The sequence below is a fragment of the Bombus pyrosoma genome, linkage group LG15 (genome assembly GCF_014825855.1).
Source record: "Bombus pyrosoma isolate SC7728 linkage group LG15, ASM1482585v1, whole genome shotgun sequence".
NCBI classification, from domain to species: Eukaryota; Metazoa; Arthropoda; class Insecta; order Hymenoptera; family Apidae; genus Bombus; species Bombus pyrosoma.
Window position 1 is genome coordinate 3,311,497 of NC_057784.1, and position 21,075 is coordinate 3,332,571.

Sequence of the window (21,075 nt, forward strand, 5' to 3'; positions counted from 1 at the left end):
ATTGTTTTGCCCGGAGTTTATTTATTCCTACATTACTTGTATCCTAACGATCTTGATACTCCGAGGCCAAACAACAACATGATTCGAATTGTCCTCTGCTTATGTGCCGCTACAGAATCTTGAAAATTCTGGTCTGCTCTCGGTAAATGCAGCGGCCGGAGCTGTAATTTCACATTGTTCCAGTATATTATTTCATTGCACGATATCGCTCCATTAGTTCGACCCGAGCAGTGATTCCCGAGGTCATTATACCAGTGGAGGATCGTCGAGGAAGAGTGAGTGGCAAGGAGAGAAGGCGAAAAGGTGGAGCGACAAGGAGAGCGGTACGGCGAGCGAAAGAGAGCGAGAGGAGGCAAGCCGAGGAGAGGGAAAGAACGTGAAAGAGAAAGAGAGAAGGAGGAACGAAGAAGAATGGTCCGCGAGGTCAGCCTACGTTCGTACATATTCTCACGTAGATCTGTGTACGTACCGACGCGTGCACACCTTGACGAACATTGTTGAAGAAAAAGAAGCAGTTGCTCGATAATACATGGACTGCGCCTAGCGTCTGGTACACGGGGTGACGGCTCGAACGAACGTTAAAGTCTAAAGGACAAAGAGAGTGAAAGACGAAAATTTTCGGGGGCAGCTGGTACTTTTCGTTAGTCAGCCAGAGGAGTTGAAGCATTGCTGAAAAGGCTGTGCCCTTCTTCTCACATTGTTCGTTACCATGCTTTTGTAACAGCCTTTGGCGGCTGGGATTTCCTGTTCCGTATAATTTGTCCAGATTTTTCTCTTCCACGAGAACAGTCGTCCAACAGTTGTCTCGATAAATCGCGTTGTTTACTCACTTTCGTTTACCTCGTTAGAATACATCAGCGAGACGTACGTTGAATCGTTCGAATAGCTCGAAGAATCCCGTCTCTGCGTGTAACGTTTCACCGATAATTCTTCAGGTGTTAATATCGCGGCGAGATTAACAAATAACCTTCGGAGACTCTATCTTTGGCAAGCATCGTTTCAAGATCTTAATGAGGCACGGCTGGGTTCCATGCCTTGTTGAGAGACAAGTAACGCTCCGTGGATTTCGACATCCATCTTGCTTTCTGTCCTTTGCTCGCCTCGAAAACTAGTAACACCGATCTCTCGCCGGTGAATGGGAATCTCGTGATCGTGTAACAAAGCGACGCTGATAACTTTCGAGTAGGCGACCAAGAATATTTTTACGCCAGTGTTACGAACGATCCCTCGAACCGGCGAAAGACACTCGAATCGTTGCAATTAAAGCGAGATCGCAATAAACCTAACCGTTCTTTGCGAACGCTATTTATTACCACAACGAGCAATCGCGCCATCGTTTGTCCAGCTACTTGCCGTAACGGTAAATAAATCGCGCGGATTTTCGTCTATTCTCGCTGATACTTACCTCGTCGAATCATCGAATCGTCAAATCTGTACTGGAAGATCTTCGATCGTAAGCTTTCACGACGGTTGACGGCCGACACGCTGAAACGATAAGCTTCGGTACAGGTCTGTCACGAGGTGTACGAACTGTAACTGTGTTCGAGACGCGTCGACGCAAAGGTGTAAGAGGATCGTTTCGAAGAAATCAAAAGGCACGACGTCCTGTAAGGGAAAACGTTGGATTTCGTGTCAGGTCGATCTGTACGGAATATAAGGGAAGGGATAAGGGAAATTCGGTAGATAGGAGAAATAATATCTGGACCGGAAGCATAGACGTTGTCAGGCAGCGTCGTCTCGTTATCGTAATTATTCGGTTATTATCGTCCTGAAGGTTTAGCATCGGCGGCGAATCGCAAGCGAGTTTCGGACAAAGGATAGCCTTGTGCGCCGTGAGAGCCAGCTGCAGCCCCACCATGCCCGGTCACCCATTTCCTAACCTTCTACTCTCGTCTAAACCGGATTGCCATTGGTCGAAACGGGCCGGCGATTAGTGACGGGACCAAGGGAATAGCACCAAGACGCAGGACTGTGGGGGAAATATAGCGCGCGCGCTTGGATCTAAAATTACGGCTCCGCCATTGGTTGGATGGGGCCCGAGGCCATTCGATTTAGAATTGAAGAATGGTGCCGCTATATCCTCGGCTCACGGAGGACGCCCGTGGAAAGTAGATTCTCCTTCGTTCTCGAATCTTCCTCATTTTGATTCACCATTTATCAAGACAACGACCATAGCGATCGCTGGATCAGGGAAATACCGGAAATTCCTCTCCAACACGATTCCATTTGTTATTTTCCCGGAACATGCTCCGCTCTCTTTCAACCTCTACAAAGAGTTTTTCCAAAGAAATAGCAAAGCCTCGATACTTGGAAGAAATTCCATTTTAAATTCCTATTAAGTTATTTTGAAATATTCCACCTCTTATACAGATATCTGTTGCAGCTACTTAATTTTTACAAGATATTCTCATAAAGGTCGTTGGAATTTTTCGAGTAATTTAAGATACTCGGCCGAACGTCGGACTCGGGTCGAGTTTCTGAAATTCTTTCGATGCGCGGCAACGTTTTATTGCAACGAAATGGCGGAGATGGTGGGGATAATCGTTTTATACACTGGAGAAGTTCCTGGTGCCAAGTCTACGTCATCATTGGCTTAATCCCGGGCGTGGTCATCTGCCCTACTTCTTCCTCTTCTTAAATGGCACGCGAGATAAGATTGGTTCGGCACCTCCTGCCTGGAATTTCATCCAAAGGCGCGCCGCCACCCGTCTAATTACTTCTAGAATCGATCAAGGACGGGAACTTTGCTCGCCGTGAATATCCAGCGAACAGCGAACGTTCTTTCCGCCACTCTCTTCAAAAATATCGAGATTAGAAACGATCGAAGAGCAACGATACCGAACATCGTCCGAATAATCGTATTTATGTTTTACTCAGTAATGTGTATGTAACGTGTACGATTTATCACGCGAACCGTTTCACGCTTACATAGTATATGTATCGAAGATTTAAGGGGTTTTCAGTTTCTCGCGTTAGCGATACCAGCGGTTTTCCAGTGAGAGTTACGTAGTGTGCGTTTAGTTGTTATAGTTTACGGTTGGTGATACGAGTGCGTCAAGTTCTTAGGGTGTTCTTCGTGTCGTCTCTATATCCCAACAGTGTGTAGCGTTTGTACCGTATTACACGGTTGGTTAGAACGATCAGTCTTAAATAATCGTGGCGAACGATACAATTTACAGTTTAACTTGCAAGGGTCTGGTTCGAACGTTACGAACTACGAGACGTAGATTGCGTTTTCGGTTGGGCGCAGTTTACGTCATTAGAAAATGTCTTGCAAAAGACGTTTCGTCCCCGGAGACGTTGTTCCTCTTTCCTCGCTCCGTTGCCTATATCGTTGCATTCTGCTGGCTACGTTCATTCATTTGGAAATCCGGATCCCGTGTTTCGCCGCCCACTCGTCGAAGAACTTGGTGAGAGGAAAAAGCGCGATTGCTACTTTCCTAGCAGATTATTCTCTCAGAACCCATTGATTATATGCAAGGTCGATGATGCTGCAACCAGTAGACGCGGATTGAGGTATATGTACACTCGGATACTCTTGGACGAGGTTGATCAGACCTTTTGAAGAAAAGGGGAATCTCGGCTGCCATTCGCCGTCGAAAGTACATCGATCGCATATGTGGTATCATTAATCCCGAGACGATTGTTTTTAACGATTTTCTTTTTTTTTTTTTAACGTACCGTATGAAATTAGAAGTTGCCATGCTTGTCCAATCGTGTTAGGTTTTTATCTAGCGTGATTAACGTTTATCGTATTTACGTATCATACGTGTACGCTGTTGGTCGCAAGCATAGCTGTGTACTTACATATTAGGACACCTACTCGTTATACGTTTAACGAACAATTTTTACAAATTCTATCCCATTTAGTACTTTACATTCTGTGTAGTCTGCCGATGTTTGCGCAGATTCATATTTTTATGAACATGCTTATGAAAACGTGGCGTGTATTGTTTGTCATCCTTCAAATGTTGGAACGAATACTCAACGTTGTATATTTTTCCATGTCGCGCGTATTCTGTATATTTTTGCACATTCAAATTGTCCATAAATGCATAAATATCCATAGCCTAATTATAAATCCATGACGCGAGTTATAAAGACGTATGTAAGTCAGACGTCAAATTGACGTCTATAGTTATTTTTTTGCAAAATAGTATTTTATTCTTATACTTGTTAAAATTTCTTTGTATTCTTTTCGTATCATAAAAGCGAATCGCAATAAAGAATAAAGTTGCAAGTTCATTATTTATGAAGCTTTCATGATACTCGATAGCATCGAAATGTCGATTCGTAGCTTTTAACCTGTCATACGGAAAAACGAAATAACAAAATTCTATCGAAATAATTGGAAGATGAGAACGGTAAGAAACGCACGATTTACGTGTAACATCACATTTTATCCGGTCAAAATGTCAAATTCTCCTTAGACAAAGTATTAGGTTGTCAGAAAGGTGTCTTTCTTTTACAGGCACGTGTTTTACAACGACGCATCTTTATACAAACGTGAAACCTAATCCGTCGAACGTTGTGATCTTTATCCTGATAGAACAAAATGGATCGTACGTAGTTCGACAAAATAACGTAAAACGAAAAATGTTGTGCGCCCATTATTTCCTTATAAAACGAAAGAAACTTCTCCGACGACCAAATACCATCGTATCCAGCATATTTCGCAGATTTTTCAAGATAACGTTGAAACATTTGAAGCTTCCCTCGCTCTTCGCTTCTCGCTAAAATTGACTTTTGCGTTTTAAGAAATGTCCAAATACTTTCAATCGGACGAAGAGCAGCAAAGATGGCGGAAAATAGAGTGACAAACCGTCGTTTGTTTTCCACCGGTTCGGAAAATTAGCAAAAAAAAGTAGCATATTTTAATTAAAGGTGGCAGGGATAAACGTTCCGATATTCGTACGACCAGCAGCGTGAATCGTTCACGAGCCAAATAATACAAAGAAATGTTTGCATCTCGACTATCTTCCTCGTTCTTGTACGCGCGTTAGAGCACAACGCGTTCCTTTTGTTCTTTCGCGGCAGTAGATGAGTTGGATTTGACGTCATCGCGGAACAAGGCTAAATTTAACGTAGAAAAAAAAATTTCGTGTAACGATCGCCTTATTCTGGACAGATTTTCATGACTCACTTGCACGGCCTTGGGGCCCGCACGTTCTCGCGAGATGATGATTCGTATAATTGTTGTGGTTGTCTCGATGCATGCTCAGTTCGATTACGAAGAAGTTCGAGGTTTTCTAAATACGCCGATTAGCGGATTATAGCGATTGCGTTAACTTGTGCAATTTGTGTTTCTCTTATCGATGCAATATTAAAATCTACGAGCGGCTAAATGTTACCGTGAAATACGTTAGTCACGTTATTGACTCGCCTGGAAGAAACGAAGAATGGGCGTGCGACGATAGCAAGGAAGGGACGTCGAATTTGCGGAAAATATAGGAACGCCTACGCTACATCTAGTCGTGAATCGGATGGCCGACGTAATACACGAAGGTGATTTAGGAATTCGATTTTCGTGACCCAGGGACAATTACGAAATAAGCCTTACCCGTTCAAAAATAACACATTTCGCTGGAGTTGCATTTAAAGTCCGCCTGTATAAACTCAGCCCTGACCGTAATGCTTGTCATACGTTTTTCTGACAGCAGCGCGTGCAAGCAGATATGTCGCAGCGGCGACGCTCGGCGCAGATCCAGTTCGCGTTTCCGCAAACTGGCATTATACCTGTATTTGATAAGCTGCGTGGAACTAGAGCGTTTAAATAATGGCCGTACAAACGACGATGGGCTACCACGATGGGGGCGTCGTCATTCGTTCGAAACGTTCGACAAACAATAATAATTTATTCAGATGTTTTTCATTGCGCGCACTCCTTTTGCAGCGAAACCTAGCGTTTAATATAACCTTATCGATCGATATTCACCGAACGTACTATATTCCCTGATATTTTCTCTTTTTCTCTTTCCTTTTTCTTTTTTTTTTTTTTCTTTTTCTTTTCTTAGCAACTCTCAAAATTTTCGTTCTTATCTTTCTCTCGTACCGTCCTACGATACAATTTCAATCGGCATATGCGTGTTATCATATCATTATAGGCGAAAGCGAGGCACAGGAAGTGGAGGAGTTTAAAGAAGCGGAACCGAATGGCGGGAATTTTAAAAGTACGCGCAGAATCACTCGCGTACGTTGGCGCGGTTCGGTATGAAAAGTTGGCGATGTCGGTCGATGTGGCAGAAATTCGCGGCAATGGAGTCGAAGTTTAATCGGCGCGACCATCCCGCGCTGGTTGGACGACAAAATCAATTCGGCGAGAAATAAAGGCGGCAGCCATGAAAAATCGCCACCACGCTCCATCTCCTTGCGCACGCGAATTCTATCTACACATGCAAATATATTTACGTACATTCATCGGCTGGCATGTGCTCGTGGCACACGCGACGACCAAATGACGTGACAGTTATGGTGCATTTGCGGGACGCGTGCCACCGTACCGGGTGTCTGTTTAGAATCAATTGACGCATTCAAAGTGGGTCTCTGCGAAGAGACGCGTTTGCGGCCCAATTCGAGCATGGTCGATGAATAGAGCGAGCACGAGTATCGAGAATTTTTATCGTGGTGTTCGTAGGAGATTACGTGGACTTTTTTCTTGGCTCACCGACTACATGCGTCGACCATTTTTGTGTCGTCACGCATTTACTCGGTTGCTTCGAAATAGAATTGTCGACAGTTTCATCATGATATCGATCACGAAGGAAAAATAAACGTGGTTGAATTTACATTGGAACTCGATATTTCACGTTGGATATTTATTTTGAGAATTAATATCGGTCGCAAGCGATGCATTAAAAATTGTACAGGATGATATCGGTACGGATTTTGATTTTTCCGGAACCTTTTGCCGTTACCAATGAGACACGGCACGTCGTTACGATAACGTTCGACTGTTTGACCTTTGGATAAGGAAATTAAAAACTCCTGTTATCGTTGCATCTATCGATAGCGATTTTGAGGAGCGTCGCGAATTACTTGCGCAGGAATTACGGCCCCTGGTCATCGAATTGGAAATCTTCGACATTTCTCGGGTTTCATAAAATCGAGCGAATTTTGTACCTGGAGGATTGAGAATCACAGTGGTATACGGTGACTCGTGAAAGCTTATTACACCGTAATGAGATACGATTGGCGTGATTATATCGGCGAGGTTCGAGAAGCTAGGAAATATTTATTATACAAACATATCTACTCTTCACGGAGATGACAAAATTATTTCGACGCTTATCGTACGTTGAAGATGGTCGATACTCTGGCATGCTGCAGGCGAATTTTTTTTTACCAAATACGTCTTTGCGGTATATGTCTGTAACTGTCGCACATTCGAATCGGTTTCCAATATTACCGATACACGTAATTACAATAATTCTATCTCATTAACCGGTGAATGGAATTCCAAAAAGTTTCACGTAACGCACGTAATATATTCAGAAAAATGTCCTATAGCAAATGTTCAAATGCTTGCGTGAGTCGCTGCACAGCGACTCGAACGTACAAAAAAAGCTATAATAGCGAGTATCGTTTACGGAACGGGATTTCTAAATGGCAGCTCGAAGCGGGAGAATCGTTATGGCAATGGAGCTAAAGCAATCCGATAGAACGATTGGCGAAAAAAGAGAAGAGGAAACATTAGCAAACGCGTTCGCATTGCACCGCCACTTTTGATGTGCCGCAATTTTCTTCGTTGCGACATTCTGTCAGATATACCGGGCCGTGCGTGTTACCGCCGTGTCCTTCAAAAAACCACCACGTCCGGTCGGTTTCTCGAGCATGCGATTTTGGTGATTCCGACATCGACGTGCATTACCAGAGAGAGCTATCGTGGTTAACGGATCTTTATATTCACGCGAGCAACTTGCGTTTTCCACGAGCTCCGGCGCCCTCGCGTTTTCTCTGCCAATGATTTATCGTTGCCCTTTTACCGACTTCGATGATTAACCCTTTAACAGTTCAATAAATTTCACGGAGTCTGCGTAAAAATAACTAGTTGTTTCTTTCTTCGTAAATTGTTTGAACATCTCGTCGACCAGGCATTTCAAAAAAGACGCTAACGAGAATTTTTTGTAGACGAAACTGAGTATAAATTAATTGTATTATACATATATATATATATATTGACAATTTATTGCAATACGAAGTATCAATTACGATACAATTAACAACTTAATTGTATATGTCAGTATACGAGCATATTTCGAAACATAATAATCGAATACATAATCCCACTTTGCTTTTAGAATTCTCTTGCTGCAGGTACCTTAAAGCTATCTGACAAGCACATGATCTATATGTTCTTACTACAACGGAAAACAAGTATGATAGAAGCATGCAAAATTTTTCACGTCGTATAACTGTGAAAACCACAGGGAAAAGATACGTTACGTTCGATTTATAAACGAGTTACGTTCATCGTGTTTCGTGATAGAGTAATTTTTGAAATTTCATATATTGTTAATCAGTTCCGTATTACAAAATTTCCCCTTTTTATTCTATTGTGGCACTAAGTAATATACGGTTTAGTTATTCCTTTAGATATTTCAAAAATATTGATTGCTATAACATTAGCCGTGTCTTCGGTTCTCTATCAAAACTCCCTAAATATAGATCACCAATTTTGAAACTACTTATGTCCGAATGTAACAAGTTGACAAATTACAATGAAAAAAAGAAATCGGTCTTCGTATGGCCATACCGAAACAAAAATACACAAGTCTGTAAGAATGGAGAGCCAGGCGGTATGCGTTCGTCAAGCTTGCTCGTGACAGTAACAGACACTGTTGATCTAATCTAATCGTTTTAATCGATACGAAAAATTCAATAGGCCTGGAAAATTCGCAAGACGAATCTGCCATAGTGCAAATAAGGGTATGGTTAGAAAAGTGGTTGTACAGGGGTTTGCGGGAAAGTGGCGCTCATCATTGTTTGATGCAGTTACGATGGTGTCGCAGGTCTGGAACGGGTAGCGGAGGAGTTGATGGGCCGTAGGAGATGGAAGCAATATCAGGACACCCTGTACAGCGGTACTCGCAGCAGCGAATCAGTGACGGCACAGCCCCACCACCGGCTCTACCCGGCGTTCTCGTCGTCCTGCGACCCGGTGGTGCCCGGGAATTTGGAACAAATTGGGTCGCGTCCGCTTCATCCTGCGTCCTCCTCGTTACCTACAACGATAACGACGACAACGACGGTGCCACCGGCGATAACGACGACGACAGCGGCAACGACGGCGACGACAACGGGCCCGATCAAGCAGGAGAGCCTGCAAAGGCATCACCTGCAGAACCATCATCACCTACAGCCCTCCGCCGTTCAAGATCACCACCGTCACTATCAGCAGCAACAACAGCAACAGCAGCAACGACAACAACGGCAACAAGAAGATCGTCGCCTAAGGCCAGACGAGATCAAAGTCGAGGTCGGCGAGGACGAGTTCGCGAACGGTGTCGCCCGAGAGGAATCGGCTACGAAGACCGCGGATACGTCGACGACGACCACGGTAACGACGGGCACGACGACCACGTCGACGACGACGACGGGAACGAGCATACTTGCTACCAGTACCGCGACCGGCACGATCGCGACGATCACCACGCCGAACACCACCGCTGTTATGACCACGGGAACCACGACGATCGCGACGAGGCGGCGACGCAAACGCCGGCAGAACGACGGAGAGGCCACCGACGACAGAGAGGACGACGAAGAGAACGAGGAAGAGGAGGATGGAAGGGGGCAGGCCGAAGCGGAAAAGCGGCTGAAGCTCGACGAAGACGCCGACAGGCCCGTCAGTCCTCTGAGAAGGGAGAACGATCGAGGATCTCGGGATTATCCGACTGCCAACGCTACAGATACGGAAGGGACCAAGGTTCGTTGTAAAATCCTTTCTTTTTCTTTTCTTGGGGTGAGGGGTGAGGGGTGAGGGGGGAAGGAAGGGAGGGAGGGAGCAGGGTGAAGCAATCGAAAAGAAAGCCAATAATAACGTGTAACGGTGTTTGTCGCAGGAACGAACGGAAGAAGTCGCGTTGGAGCGGACACCGGTGACGCAGGGTTCATTGAGAGTGAAAACGGAGGAGGAGTTGCAAGGAGTGCCGAGTTCTGGAGGCGGTCCAACGATATTGACGACACCGACGCCGGATTCGGATGCGATCAGGTCAGGGTTGCCGTGTCGGGAGGTTGAAGCAGCCGCTAGAAACGCGGTACCGCCGTTTCTTATTGGAAGCCGACGCACCAGCCCACCGCCAGAAGACTGGAAGCCGCTGGACAAATGTTACTTTTGCCTGGACGGCAAGCTACCGCACGATGATCAACCACCTCTCGTAAGTACGATTCTCGTAAACATGGCTAAGCGGAACCTGTCTTGTTCGCATCATGGTGACGTTACTTAATACGAATCAATTCACGATCGATCGAAGAATAATTTAGCTGGAGGACTAATTTATTCGTCACCGGTTTGACTCGGAATGCTCTGTCACCATGATGCGATTCGTCGCGCATAAAACTGCATTAGCCAACGCGGAATTCTTCAAAGCGCATAATTAATCGCGCGGAAAGGACAACGCTTTACGTGATATATGACGGATGTCGGTACTCCGGCGCAGGACACTAGGAAACGTTCAATTCTTTATTATCACGCGCAAAAGAGTACGTCTCTTCGCATCCGTTGCTTTGATCGCTTTGACACGCCGCCCTTATAAAAGTTTCACGAAGGCGGACCCGTATTCCTGCGTGGCGAAAAGCGAATTTGATCAGGATTCGATTTGTCCTCCAACGTCGACGAGGATGTGCTCCTTTTTCCATGATCGTTTCTTCCCTCCCACGCCGGTGGTAATCAGTTCCTTTCCGTGTGTTCCGCCGACCAATGACGAGCCGGACGAACATAACGTTCGATGTCGCGAATCCTGCAGAGTCCGCAGAGCGACAGTAGCAGCAGCTCGCGATCGGCCGAGTCACCGATGTCGGTCCAGGTGGACCCGATGGCGGCGTCCGTGGTCGCCGCGGCTCTCACCGGTACCTACCCTACCTTACTGCCTCAGTGGTGTCTGCCACCAAGGGAGGCGCCTCTCGTTGGGGTGCAGCCTCATCAGGACAGTGCAACGCCAGCCGACCAACCTCTCGACCTCTCGGCCAAACCGAAAAATTCTCAGGTACGTGCTCCTTCTGGCGTGGGTAGATTCGCTTTCCTTCTCCTTTGCGTCTAGAAACGCGAAACATAAGAGTCAACGCAATTATCGTCTTCTCACATTTACGTTTACGTTATCATTTATTTTTACGACGCTAGAGCGTTTTCTACCAAAAAAAAAAAAAAAAAGAAAAGAAAATGCTGATGCGTGACACGATGACGCTTTCTGTCGCAGGATAACAACATATCTCTATTGGAACAACAGAAAATACCTCTGAGGATGACAGCAGGTATCGACCCCAAGAGTATCTTTAAGTAAGTAACCTTCTTCTTAACAAGAATATTTAAACGATTTCGCGTTCTCGTCATGCACCGATGAAAACTAGCTATTGGTCGTGTTTTTCCGACGTTGTCGTGGGCTGTCGAAAAAAAATAAAAAAAAAAAAAAAATAAAAAAAAGAAGTCGTCTTGGCGCTGTTGAAATTCGTCTGTGATGCTTAGTAACCAGAACGAGAAGAGGCGCGTCGATTCCTGCCAGTGTTATCACGCGACTCGTTTTACACCTCGCAGCGAAACGAAGCCACCACTGATATAGGTATTTGCATTCCGCGCGAGCAAAAGAAAGTGTTGATCGCATTCCGTATGCCGCGTATTCCAAAGGATCGAGAATAGATTCGTGTTCGAACGCGACGACTTAATGGACGACGCGCTCTGTCAAGGCTGATTGTACTGTGGTACACAATCGTTTCGAAGCTGCCATACCGATCGTTCGGCGTACCTTGGATACTTTTATATCGTACAGAAGTTGTGTCATTAAATAGGATGCACGGTACACGATTCGAATCTATAGCGGCGGCGTACGAAACGGTAATTAAAAAGTTTCCACGGTTCGTTGTTTGCTTATTCGGAAAATTTTCCGCCGAGCATCCCGTTGCTCGTCCGGCTACTCATTACGAAAATTTGCACGAAAGTCTGTTACAATTTTTTTGTCGGTTTGTTTAGAAAACACTCGTGTCGAAGCATACACGTTATCCGCGCATTAATCTCTTCAATAGAATTCGCGTGCCGCGAAAATTATCGCGCTCGTACGGCCGTTTATCCGTTTGTCGAATGAAAATATACATATAATGGTAGCGGGTATTTTATTTCGTACGAAACCTGCCGGTTATCGGGTTCAACATCGCGTCCGTTCCAAAGGGTGACTCGAAAATTGCCAGGAGAAACTTCGCGCGCGCCCGAATCGGCCGTGAAAGTTAATCGAAGATGAACGGAAGAGAAATCGGAAGATCCTTGCTAAAAATTCTAAAAGCTAAAATCGACGCGCTCTCTTGAATAACGTTTCGCGATAAAACACGAACCGCCTGTCTTCCCGAGTTTTCACTTAAGCGTCGGCAAGTTCAATGTTTCTTAACCCTGTTACGTTCTTTCAATCATTTTCTAGCGAATCGTGTTATACCATTGCTGAAAAACTTGTTGAATTTATCATGAAAATAAGACACGGTCGTTATTATGCTAAATATCTTCTGGAAACATTCATCTTTCGAATCTTCAATTTGTTTGACGATAAAAATCAACGTTAAGAATTAACGATAGAGATAGAAATCAAAGATGATTAAAGTAATTAATTTACTTTGTACAAAGTTCAGGTAGGATAACGCATTGCGATATATCACACGAATACAACAAAAATCTCGTTACATTTATAATTCGTTCTACGTTCTTCACTCCGTGTTATACTTCTAAATATACTTTGACTTATTTCCTAAACTTTTAGTAATAGGCTTTTTTTTTTATTATTATTTAGACTTTTGGTGATTTCAGAGAAGTGCGTAGTCTTTGTTCGCTTTGTCGATAGTTCAGATAGGATAACGCGTTACAACGTGTCTGGCAAAAGAGTGTAAAGTGGAATGTATCTTTAATTCGTTAATACGCTTCTCGCCGATTGTCAGACTTGTAGATTTTCGCTAATTTTCACGAACATTCGAAGCGAGCATTTAAAAATCTTGTTGTCGGCCGAGACGAAAACAAGGTCGAGACATAAAAATTCAAGAATCTCAGCATGAGTAAGTCGAAATGGAGGAACGTTATAGATTCCAAATAATATAACGTTCCTTGAAGCGGACGTTATTCGTGGGGAAAAAAATGAATAAATGGCACGATGATCGAAGGAACGAAACGGAGGGAGGGAAAACAGGGAGAAGACGAATAACGCCGAGTCAAAGTCGCGAACCGTGTCCGTACGTTGCCCTCGTGTTTTCGCTGTTTTCCCCGCGGAACATTTTGCGCGTCAAATTTTTATCGTCGTCTATTATTAGTCCACCGTAATCTGCACCTCCTGACACATCGAAGGCACAAAGTACCTCGCGTGTGTCGTACGCCGCGCGAGAAAGATCGAAACGCGGAGAGGAACGCTGGAGAAAAGGAGACGGGGCCAGAGTCTCGGCTCGCGGCGGCGCATGCGCGCTACCGCAATTAACGATAAGATAGCCCGCCGTCGAAACCACGCGAGTAAAGTCGAAAAATTAGAAGCTCGAACGATCAACCGGACGAACAATCGTTCGAGTCGACGCTGTTGACAAAGTTTTCTTGTACCGCGTGGAATTTCCAGATAACAGACGTCACGTGACCACACGACACCGGATCTCTCTCGCAAGCGTTTATTGATCATTTTCGTCAGACCGCAATCGCCTCTTATCTTAATCGGTGCTACAGACAATGATGGATTAAAATAGGAGCAATTACGAGTTCAACGACGAAGCGCTAATTATTTATGTCTCTAAGGAATAGCATATAGATTAGACATTAAATAGCTGGAATAGGATAACGCAGGGTCATGAGAAATTCATTTTGGTTGATCTTTTATTTTGACGTCATTCGATGATTAGTATAGCAAGGTCACAGGTAAGAAGTACGATAAATCGCATTTCTTTTTCTTTTTTTTTTTCTTTCTTCTTACGAAAGAATAACCTCATTCGCGGACAATCCTGTATCGAAACTAACTATCTTCTCATTTTTGTTTCTGGGATTAGACGCGATCTCCTTGAACGTTTGAAAATTACTGACATTCGTTTCTCACGAGAGCAAGTATCTTTGGTATTTTATACCAGAAACGAATGAAATCCTGACGGAAAAGAAATAATTATTTTCTAAATCGTCCTTTCCGAATTGCAGTTATCGCGCCGTCGGGGGTTAATCTTTCGTCGAATGGTTAATTAGGATAATTAGAGAGAAGCTAAATTTGCAGTGCAGCAGGTATCGCGGCGAATAAAGAATAAAAGGCTGCAGAGATACGTTTGTTGCAAGCGGCACTCGAAGCGGTGGCGAAGCTTAGGAGGGGGTAGAACGGTCGAAATACACTTTTATCAGCTTACTTTGCTGTCCGAGAGAGAATAGGTCGACGAACTCATCACGGGGGGCCACGGTTCTTGCGAATCACCAACAAGCGGCGACATCTTTTACGTGGAATTCTTCCTATCAATTTTATTGTTAAACAACGAGACAGACTGTAGCAGCCCGATTGCTACCTGTCGTCTTTGCGTCATTCGATTCCTCGAACTGCCATCAGCGATATAAATTGAAATTTCTTAATTCGGCGATAAAGAAAGCAAGCAGGAAGGAAAAAAAGAAAGAACAAAAGGTATCGATGAATATGTATAGCATCAGCGGGAGAATAACAGGAGACTTACGACACGTAAAAGGCGGAATAAATCGACCATGTACGATACGTATGCAGTCGTTCAGAAGGCAAACTGGACAATTCAACTTCTTATTAATTCCTTAATTTCATTACATAAACACGCGTTTAACGAACGATCGGGATACGTGCGTTCGATGTGAAATTCTGGAAACAATTTTGAATCCCTCGGTATATTAATTTAATGAATATCGCGGATGTTGCGGAGGAACCGATCGTTTTCTTGATTTTCTTCGATTTGTCTACTTTGATCTTTCTCCGTGTTTCACATCGTGATCGTTCGAGTACTCGTAACGTGATAACAAAGTCCAAGGTAAATTGCAAAAAAAAAAAAAACAGCGTTTGCAACGTTATCAGTTCTCTGTATTTCTAAATTTATAAAGTTGTTCAACGTTGACTTCTAAACGGCTCGTATAAATCATATTCGAGGAACATTTTAATTGCGTAATAACTGACAGCTCTCTCGCCATTAGCCCGTCTAATTTCGCAGCTAGAATTCGTTCTAATACAGCCGGCTAGGTCAAAGATCAAAGCGTTAACGAGACACACTCTGTTGGATCGATTCGTTTCTCGTGTACAACACGTGCGCGTACCTCGACGGCCACGTGGCTGGGAAACGTTGGTACAGCTTGGCCAATGAACCGCTTCTACACGTGAGTCTATGGTACGAAAACCACCCGATAACCCAGTAACTTCGTTACGAGGATATCGGTATGGCGTGTTATATAGCGTGATTGTGCAATTATCGGGCCTCGTTAAATATCTGGAATCTCGATTCGTCGGTACGTCAACGTGCAAAGTAGATTGCAGATCTTTATGGATTTTTGGAATGTTGCAAATGTCTGCGGAATACATTCAATAAGATATCAAATGTAGAATACTTGTTGCGATATTTAGTAGATCGAACAGACGGAGAAGCGGCTTAGGAATTTGAAATGAACCAGGATAGAGAGATATGCAATAGGGCGGCAAGAAATAGCGAGATTAAACATTGACTTGTTTCTTACTGCCTACGTTCTTTCCATCATTTTCGTCCTAATTCTATCTTTCTAACAAACAAAAAAAAAAAAGAGTTTAGAAAGAATTCCAAGCTCGAGTAAGATACAAAGACTCTATCATCGGTATATACGATGCGTAGTTTCAATTTTATGTTAAACACTTTCCTAAAAAACAAATTCCCCGTTAGTTTTCTGTTTAGGTTCCATTTCTTTAGTTTCATTCGCAAAAATACAAAATTGCATGAACGTCTACGGTCTAGCGACTAGACGGTCGAGAGTAAAGGAGAGGATAAATGGTAACGCGAATTGATGATACGATAAACGATACTATGTTGAATGTTTTAGTTCTTGTTATCGTGCAAAACCACGTATGACCGGGCCAGTGGCGGCCGTGGCGGCGGCAGCAGCAGCTGCGGCAGGCGTCGGTGGTGTCCCCGTGGTGGGTGCCGGGGGTGGCCGGAGGGCCTACACCGAGGAGGAACTGCAAGCCGCGCTCAGGGATATCCAGAGTGGCAAGCTCGGCACACGAAGGGCGGCCGTGATCTACGGGATACCGCGTAGCACCCTGCGCAACAAGGTCTACAAGCTTGCGATGGAACGCGAAAGGGACGCGTCCCTGTCTAGCACCCACTCACACCCTCACGAGCCCGGCGCCCCAGCCACCACCACCACCACCATCACCACCACCACCACCACTACTACTACTACTACAACTACAACACCACCAAATACGACCCAAAACGCCTCCGCGACCACTCCGCCCCCGCAAGTGGATGAGGTAGGTTTTGGGGACAGAACAAGAGAAAGAGAAACCGGAAAGCGAGAGAAGAAGTGAGAGGCAAACAGAGGGTGCGGGAACATGTAATGAAAAAGAGCGACGATACGATAAATCATGTTGTATCCGTACCTAACTTCCTATAGCAGAGGGAATTATGTATCGGTGAATCGATAATTGAGTAACCGAGAATTGAGAATTGGCAATTGATCGAGAATTGAGTAATTGTAACAGCAAATATACCGAAACTGAGAGAGCGTCCAAACTGGAAAGTATCTTATAGGGTCGAGTGTGGATCGCTAGGACGTAGATCGTTTTTCGAAACCACGCTTCTTCTGACACTGGTGGCACGAGTTTCCTTCTCGGTGACAGTCGTCGACCGAGTTATCGTTACGTCGAGAATGTCCGATAATCGTGTCAGTGACGGTAGGAGGAATAGCTCCAACATTTCCAATATTAAATCGAGAAATCATATTCATCTCTCAAAAAAAAAGAAAAAAAAAAGAAAAGAAAAAGAAAGAAAAAAGAAAAAGAGGAAAAAGAAACGTTTCCTCTCGTAAAAGTTTCTGCATAGAAGATTCGGTGGTGATTTTCCGTCTCTAAAGTATCTCCATGCGTTCGATTCGATTTCCAATTCTTCGTATACGTGTGATTGTTTAATTAAAAAGTCTACCGTGCAGTTCCTTTCAGGTTCGATACACGTTCCACCGTCATTAATCATAAGTTATCGGACGTTGCGAGGAAAGATTACGCTCGATAGAGGAGATGATGCCTTTGGACGCGATTTATCTTAAGCGAAAGATGACGCATCCAAGGACAAGGAGAGAATATGACGGAGAGGGAATGGGGAGGGGGGTTGCAGAGAGATATAAAAGACCAGTTGAATCTCGATAATTCGTTCGCGAAGGAAGACCGCCTATTTGTATCTAAGTGTGGTTTTGGTTAGGAAGAACGAATGGAGCTTCCCCAAAACATACCTCTGCCACGGTGATCGTAGAGTTCGCGTGAACCGATCGACTCGCAAAGTATATACAGGTACGAGAGATTGCAACTGTCGTACGAGCGTATTCGATCTTCTAATTTGACTATAAGTAAAGGAAAATGAAGCTGATTAATACGAAGATGGATCGTTATCGGTTCACGCGGTTCGTTATCGGTTGCCGTGATGCTCAGTAGTGTCGAATGTTTTTGCATGGGCTGTTTAACTTTTTTATCTCACTATTTGTAGTTTAACACACGGCCGCTTGGTCTTGGCGAGGTTGCAAGACTCGAGGTAAGTCTTCGGGACGATCGTTTCGAGCCGAGAGGAGAGTGTTCTTCTTGGATGCGAGCTTTTGTTCGCGACGGGCTCTTAGGGCCCTCGAATTCGTTGTCACGAGTACATACGCTTTTTTTTCCGACCTCGACACCATGCATCCTCCATGTGTTTTGTACAGACGATCGTGCTTCAGTATTACTAGTACAGCTGTCGGTTTTATGGTGCAAGGGAATGTCAGGAAGTAATCGTTTCTACGTGGCGTTGCAATAGCAAGGCATGCTGACAAGTGGCGTGGCTTATCCGGCAACATATATTCGAGAAACTGATACACGTTAGACGAAAATTAATTTTCCAAAAGCGTCCGTAATATCTTGACATTCGAACGATGCACGACGCTTGTTGGGAAATGGATGTTGGAATATCGAATAATCGATGGTTCATTTTCCTTTTTGACGACGTTCTGCCTGGTGTCATTAGGAGAAGCGCAGGTAGTTTAGTCCTGGTAGAATTTTTTAGTTTGAATGCATGTTGTTTGAGTAATATTTACGAGGCAATGGCCGGTGTATAGCACCGGGTCCTTTTTATTCGTCGGAGAGCGAGACACTTTCGAGCTGGTTTTCAATTTTCGACCTTGCCTTTCTCTTTCTTTTCGCGCGAAAAAACGGCCCCGTTACAGGAAACTTTACATGAGAATAACATTTGGGCAAAGCGTTCCTTTCTTTTTCTATGTCCTTTTTAGTTTTCTATACGTCGTACATGCTTTTTGCGAACGATTCTATCCGGCAAATTCCTGCATGACGCTTGGTCATACTGCATTCGACGAAGAAGAGTATGAATTTACATGGACAATCGACACTGTTACAACACAGACATACACGCAAATACAAACACAGAAGAACGCCTCTCGATGAAATCCTGCTAGCGAAAAGAATGTCGCCAAGAAAGTGTTATACCGATTTTACGATAAAGATCGACGTAAGACGAGACTTTCCTCGAGAGGACCGATCGATGTTAACGATTCGTGTTTCGAATTATTCGTTTCCTTGTCGCGGCTAGAATGTGTGGAATACGCTAGAAAGGAATATTCTTAACAGGTGGACGACAAAGAACTGTCCGGAGCGGAAGAGGAGAAAGAAGTGGAGAAAGCTCTGTTGAAGCCACTGTTGTCCTTGGAAGACCTTGTCAGGTTTTCCGCCCTCGAAGGAAGCGGCGGTGATTCCCTCAGAACGTTGCTGCAACGAGGACACGAGACGGGAGCCGAGTGGCCAGGGCTCGAACACGCCAACATCGGCCCGTATATTCAAAAGATGCTTGCAGCAGCTGCGCCATTTAAAGGTAAGAAACACGCTTTAACCCTTTTCCCAGTTAGCTTCTTTTCGTTCTTCTTTCGTTTCAAGAACGTTGAACCAACAAATTTTTAAGCGCGTCGTGTTCCGACGAAGGTCAAATATTGTTAAAATATTTTCGAACTACTGTCAGCGTATTATGTACATACTTTTTACAATTATACGTGGTACACGCAGCGATTACGAAAAGTATCTGCGCGTCGTTGTAGTTGTTATAACATACACGTATTATTAAATGCAAGTATATGTTAAATTCCGTGTTATTTAGTATTACGAAGATTCCTTCGTACCATGGAGATGAAACGTAGTATCCGAGAAAAAGGTTCTTCGCTTGGAGAAGCAGAGTATGTGCAGATACATTTTATAGCTCGCAGATCTATCGAAACGTGTGTAGCTGAGGTTAGAGGGGATGAAAACAAAAGTAAAAACGAAAATCAGTATTTTCGCAAGTGGAAGATAAAATCCGCGATAGCAACCATAGTAAGAAAGTTAAGTGCATGGAATGGTGTACGTACGTCCGTCGAAACACGAGATTTGGGTTATTTCCGATAGACGTTAGACCGTCTCATTCGCTGACCGGTGTATAGCAAGGGCCGAGACGAAAGTCGAAAAGTGTATTACGAGCGAGTAGGTCTTCGGAAATCGATAGAAGCCAGATGGTGGTCGACGGGTCGGCGACACTTTTTCCACTTTCTGAATGGAAGTTCGTTTAAGTGGCTTAAACAGTTCTCAGGGGCTAATCCACGATTACGACAAATGTTCGTAGGCGTGAAGAACCAACGAAATCGTATTTCTTAACAAACACGTACGCTACTTTTGATTGATAACTGAAACTATCACTGTCGTGTTAACAGGCATGGAGACGCAAGACTATCGCATTCCAGAGGTGATGAGAAGGCTGATGAGCGAAGACAAGAGGCTAAACAAAAGCGTAAACGGGGACCAGTCGCAGCCACCGCATCAGCAGCTCCATCACCATCAACCGCACTCGACGCACCCGCAAGCCCAGGCACAGTCGCAGACGCAGCAGCAGCAGCAACGTGGCCCGATGACGAACGACGACTTCAACCCAAACATCGAGGAAGAGGCGAGCGACAGCGCTCAAGGCAGAGCGATCCTCAAGATTCCGTCCTACAAGCCCGCGAGCACGCCTGGATGTTCGAGCAAAAACGGCGAGCCAACGTCGGCCGCATTCGCGCAAGGATTCGCGGCCGCGACAGCAGCCTCGAGTCCGGGTCTCCTGGAACGAGCGAGTCCAGCGTTCTCCGGCACCAGCAGCCCAACCAACTCGTTGGTGGGGAAAACGGTGGCCGTGAATTTCCGCGACGTGATCGCGAAAAGCATCAGCGTCAAATTCCAAGAGGGTCAAACGGTCGCGACACCCGGAATGCCCGGATGTCAACCGGCCGGAGTGGTACAGTCGCAGCAAGCGATAATGACGGATCCGAGTCCGTTCAAAAGAGGCAGATACACACCGCCTCAGCCGGCGTCGCAGCAAGCCCAGTCGCAGGCGAAACCGCAGGCCCAAGAAGCGAACAAACCGAAACCAGCTACCGGCGGCAAAGGAACCAGACCGAAACGCGGAAAGTATAGGAACTACGACAGGGATAGCCTGGTGGAGGCTGTGCGCGCGGTTCAGCGGGGTGAAATGAGCGTGCATCGTGCAGGCAGCTATTACGGAGTACCACACTCCACCCTCGAGTACAAAGTTAAGGAACGGCACCTGATGAGGCCAAGGAAGAGGTACGTTCGTGTCTGGATTGTGCATCGTTGCTTACATCGAGTCGTTCGATAAGCATGTGAACGCTTTAGCCAATCTGTAGAT

General features: G+C 44.9%; 1 protein-coding gene across 4 annotated transcripts in view; it reads left to right on the forward strand.

The window, feature by feature from the left end:
* Positions 1-21,075, forward strand: part of LOC122575706 (mushroom body large-type Kenyon cell-specific protein 1) — a 130,452-nt gene that overhangs the window by 88,477 nt on the left and 20,900 nt on the right. For 2 of the 4 annotated variants that reach the window (XM_043745029.1, XM_043745028.1), the window contains 7 exons: positions 9,009-9,925; positions 10,062-10,376; positions 10,965-11,204; positions 11,415-11,494; positions 16,217-16,649; positions 18,999-19,239; positions 20,105-20,993. In XM_043745029.1, the coding sequence (XP_043600964.1) occupies positions 9,009-9,925; positions 10,062-10,376; positions 10,965-11,204; positions 11,415-11,494; positions 16,217-16,649; positions 18,999-19,239; positions 20,105-20,993 (3,115 nt within the window). Of the gene's footprint in view, positions 1-8,991; positions 9,926-10,061; positions 10,377-10,964; positions 11,205-11,414; positions 11,495-16,216; positions 16,650-18,998; positions 19,240-20,104; positions 20,994-21,075 lie in introns of all 4 variants that reach the window. The other 2 variants (XM_043745030.1, XM_043745031.1) reach the window with 2 other exon arrangements.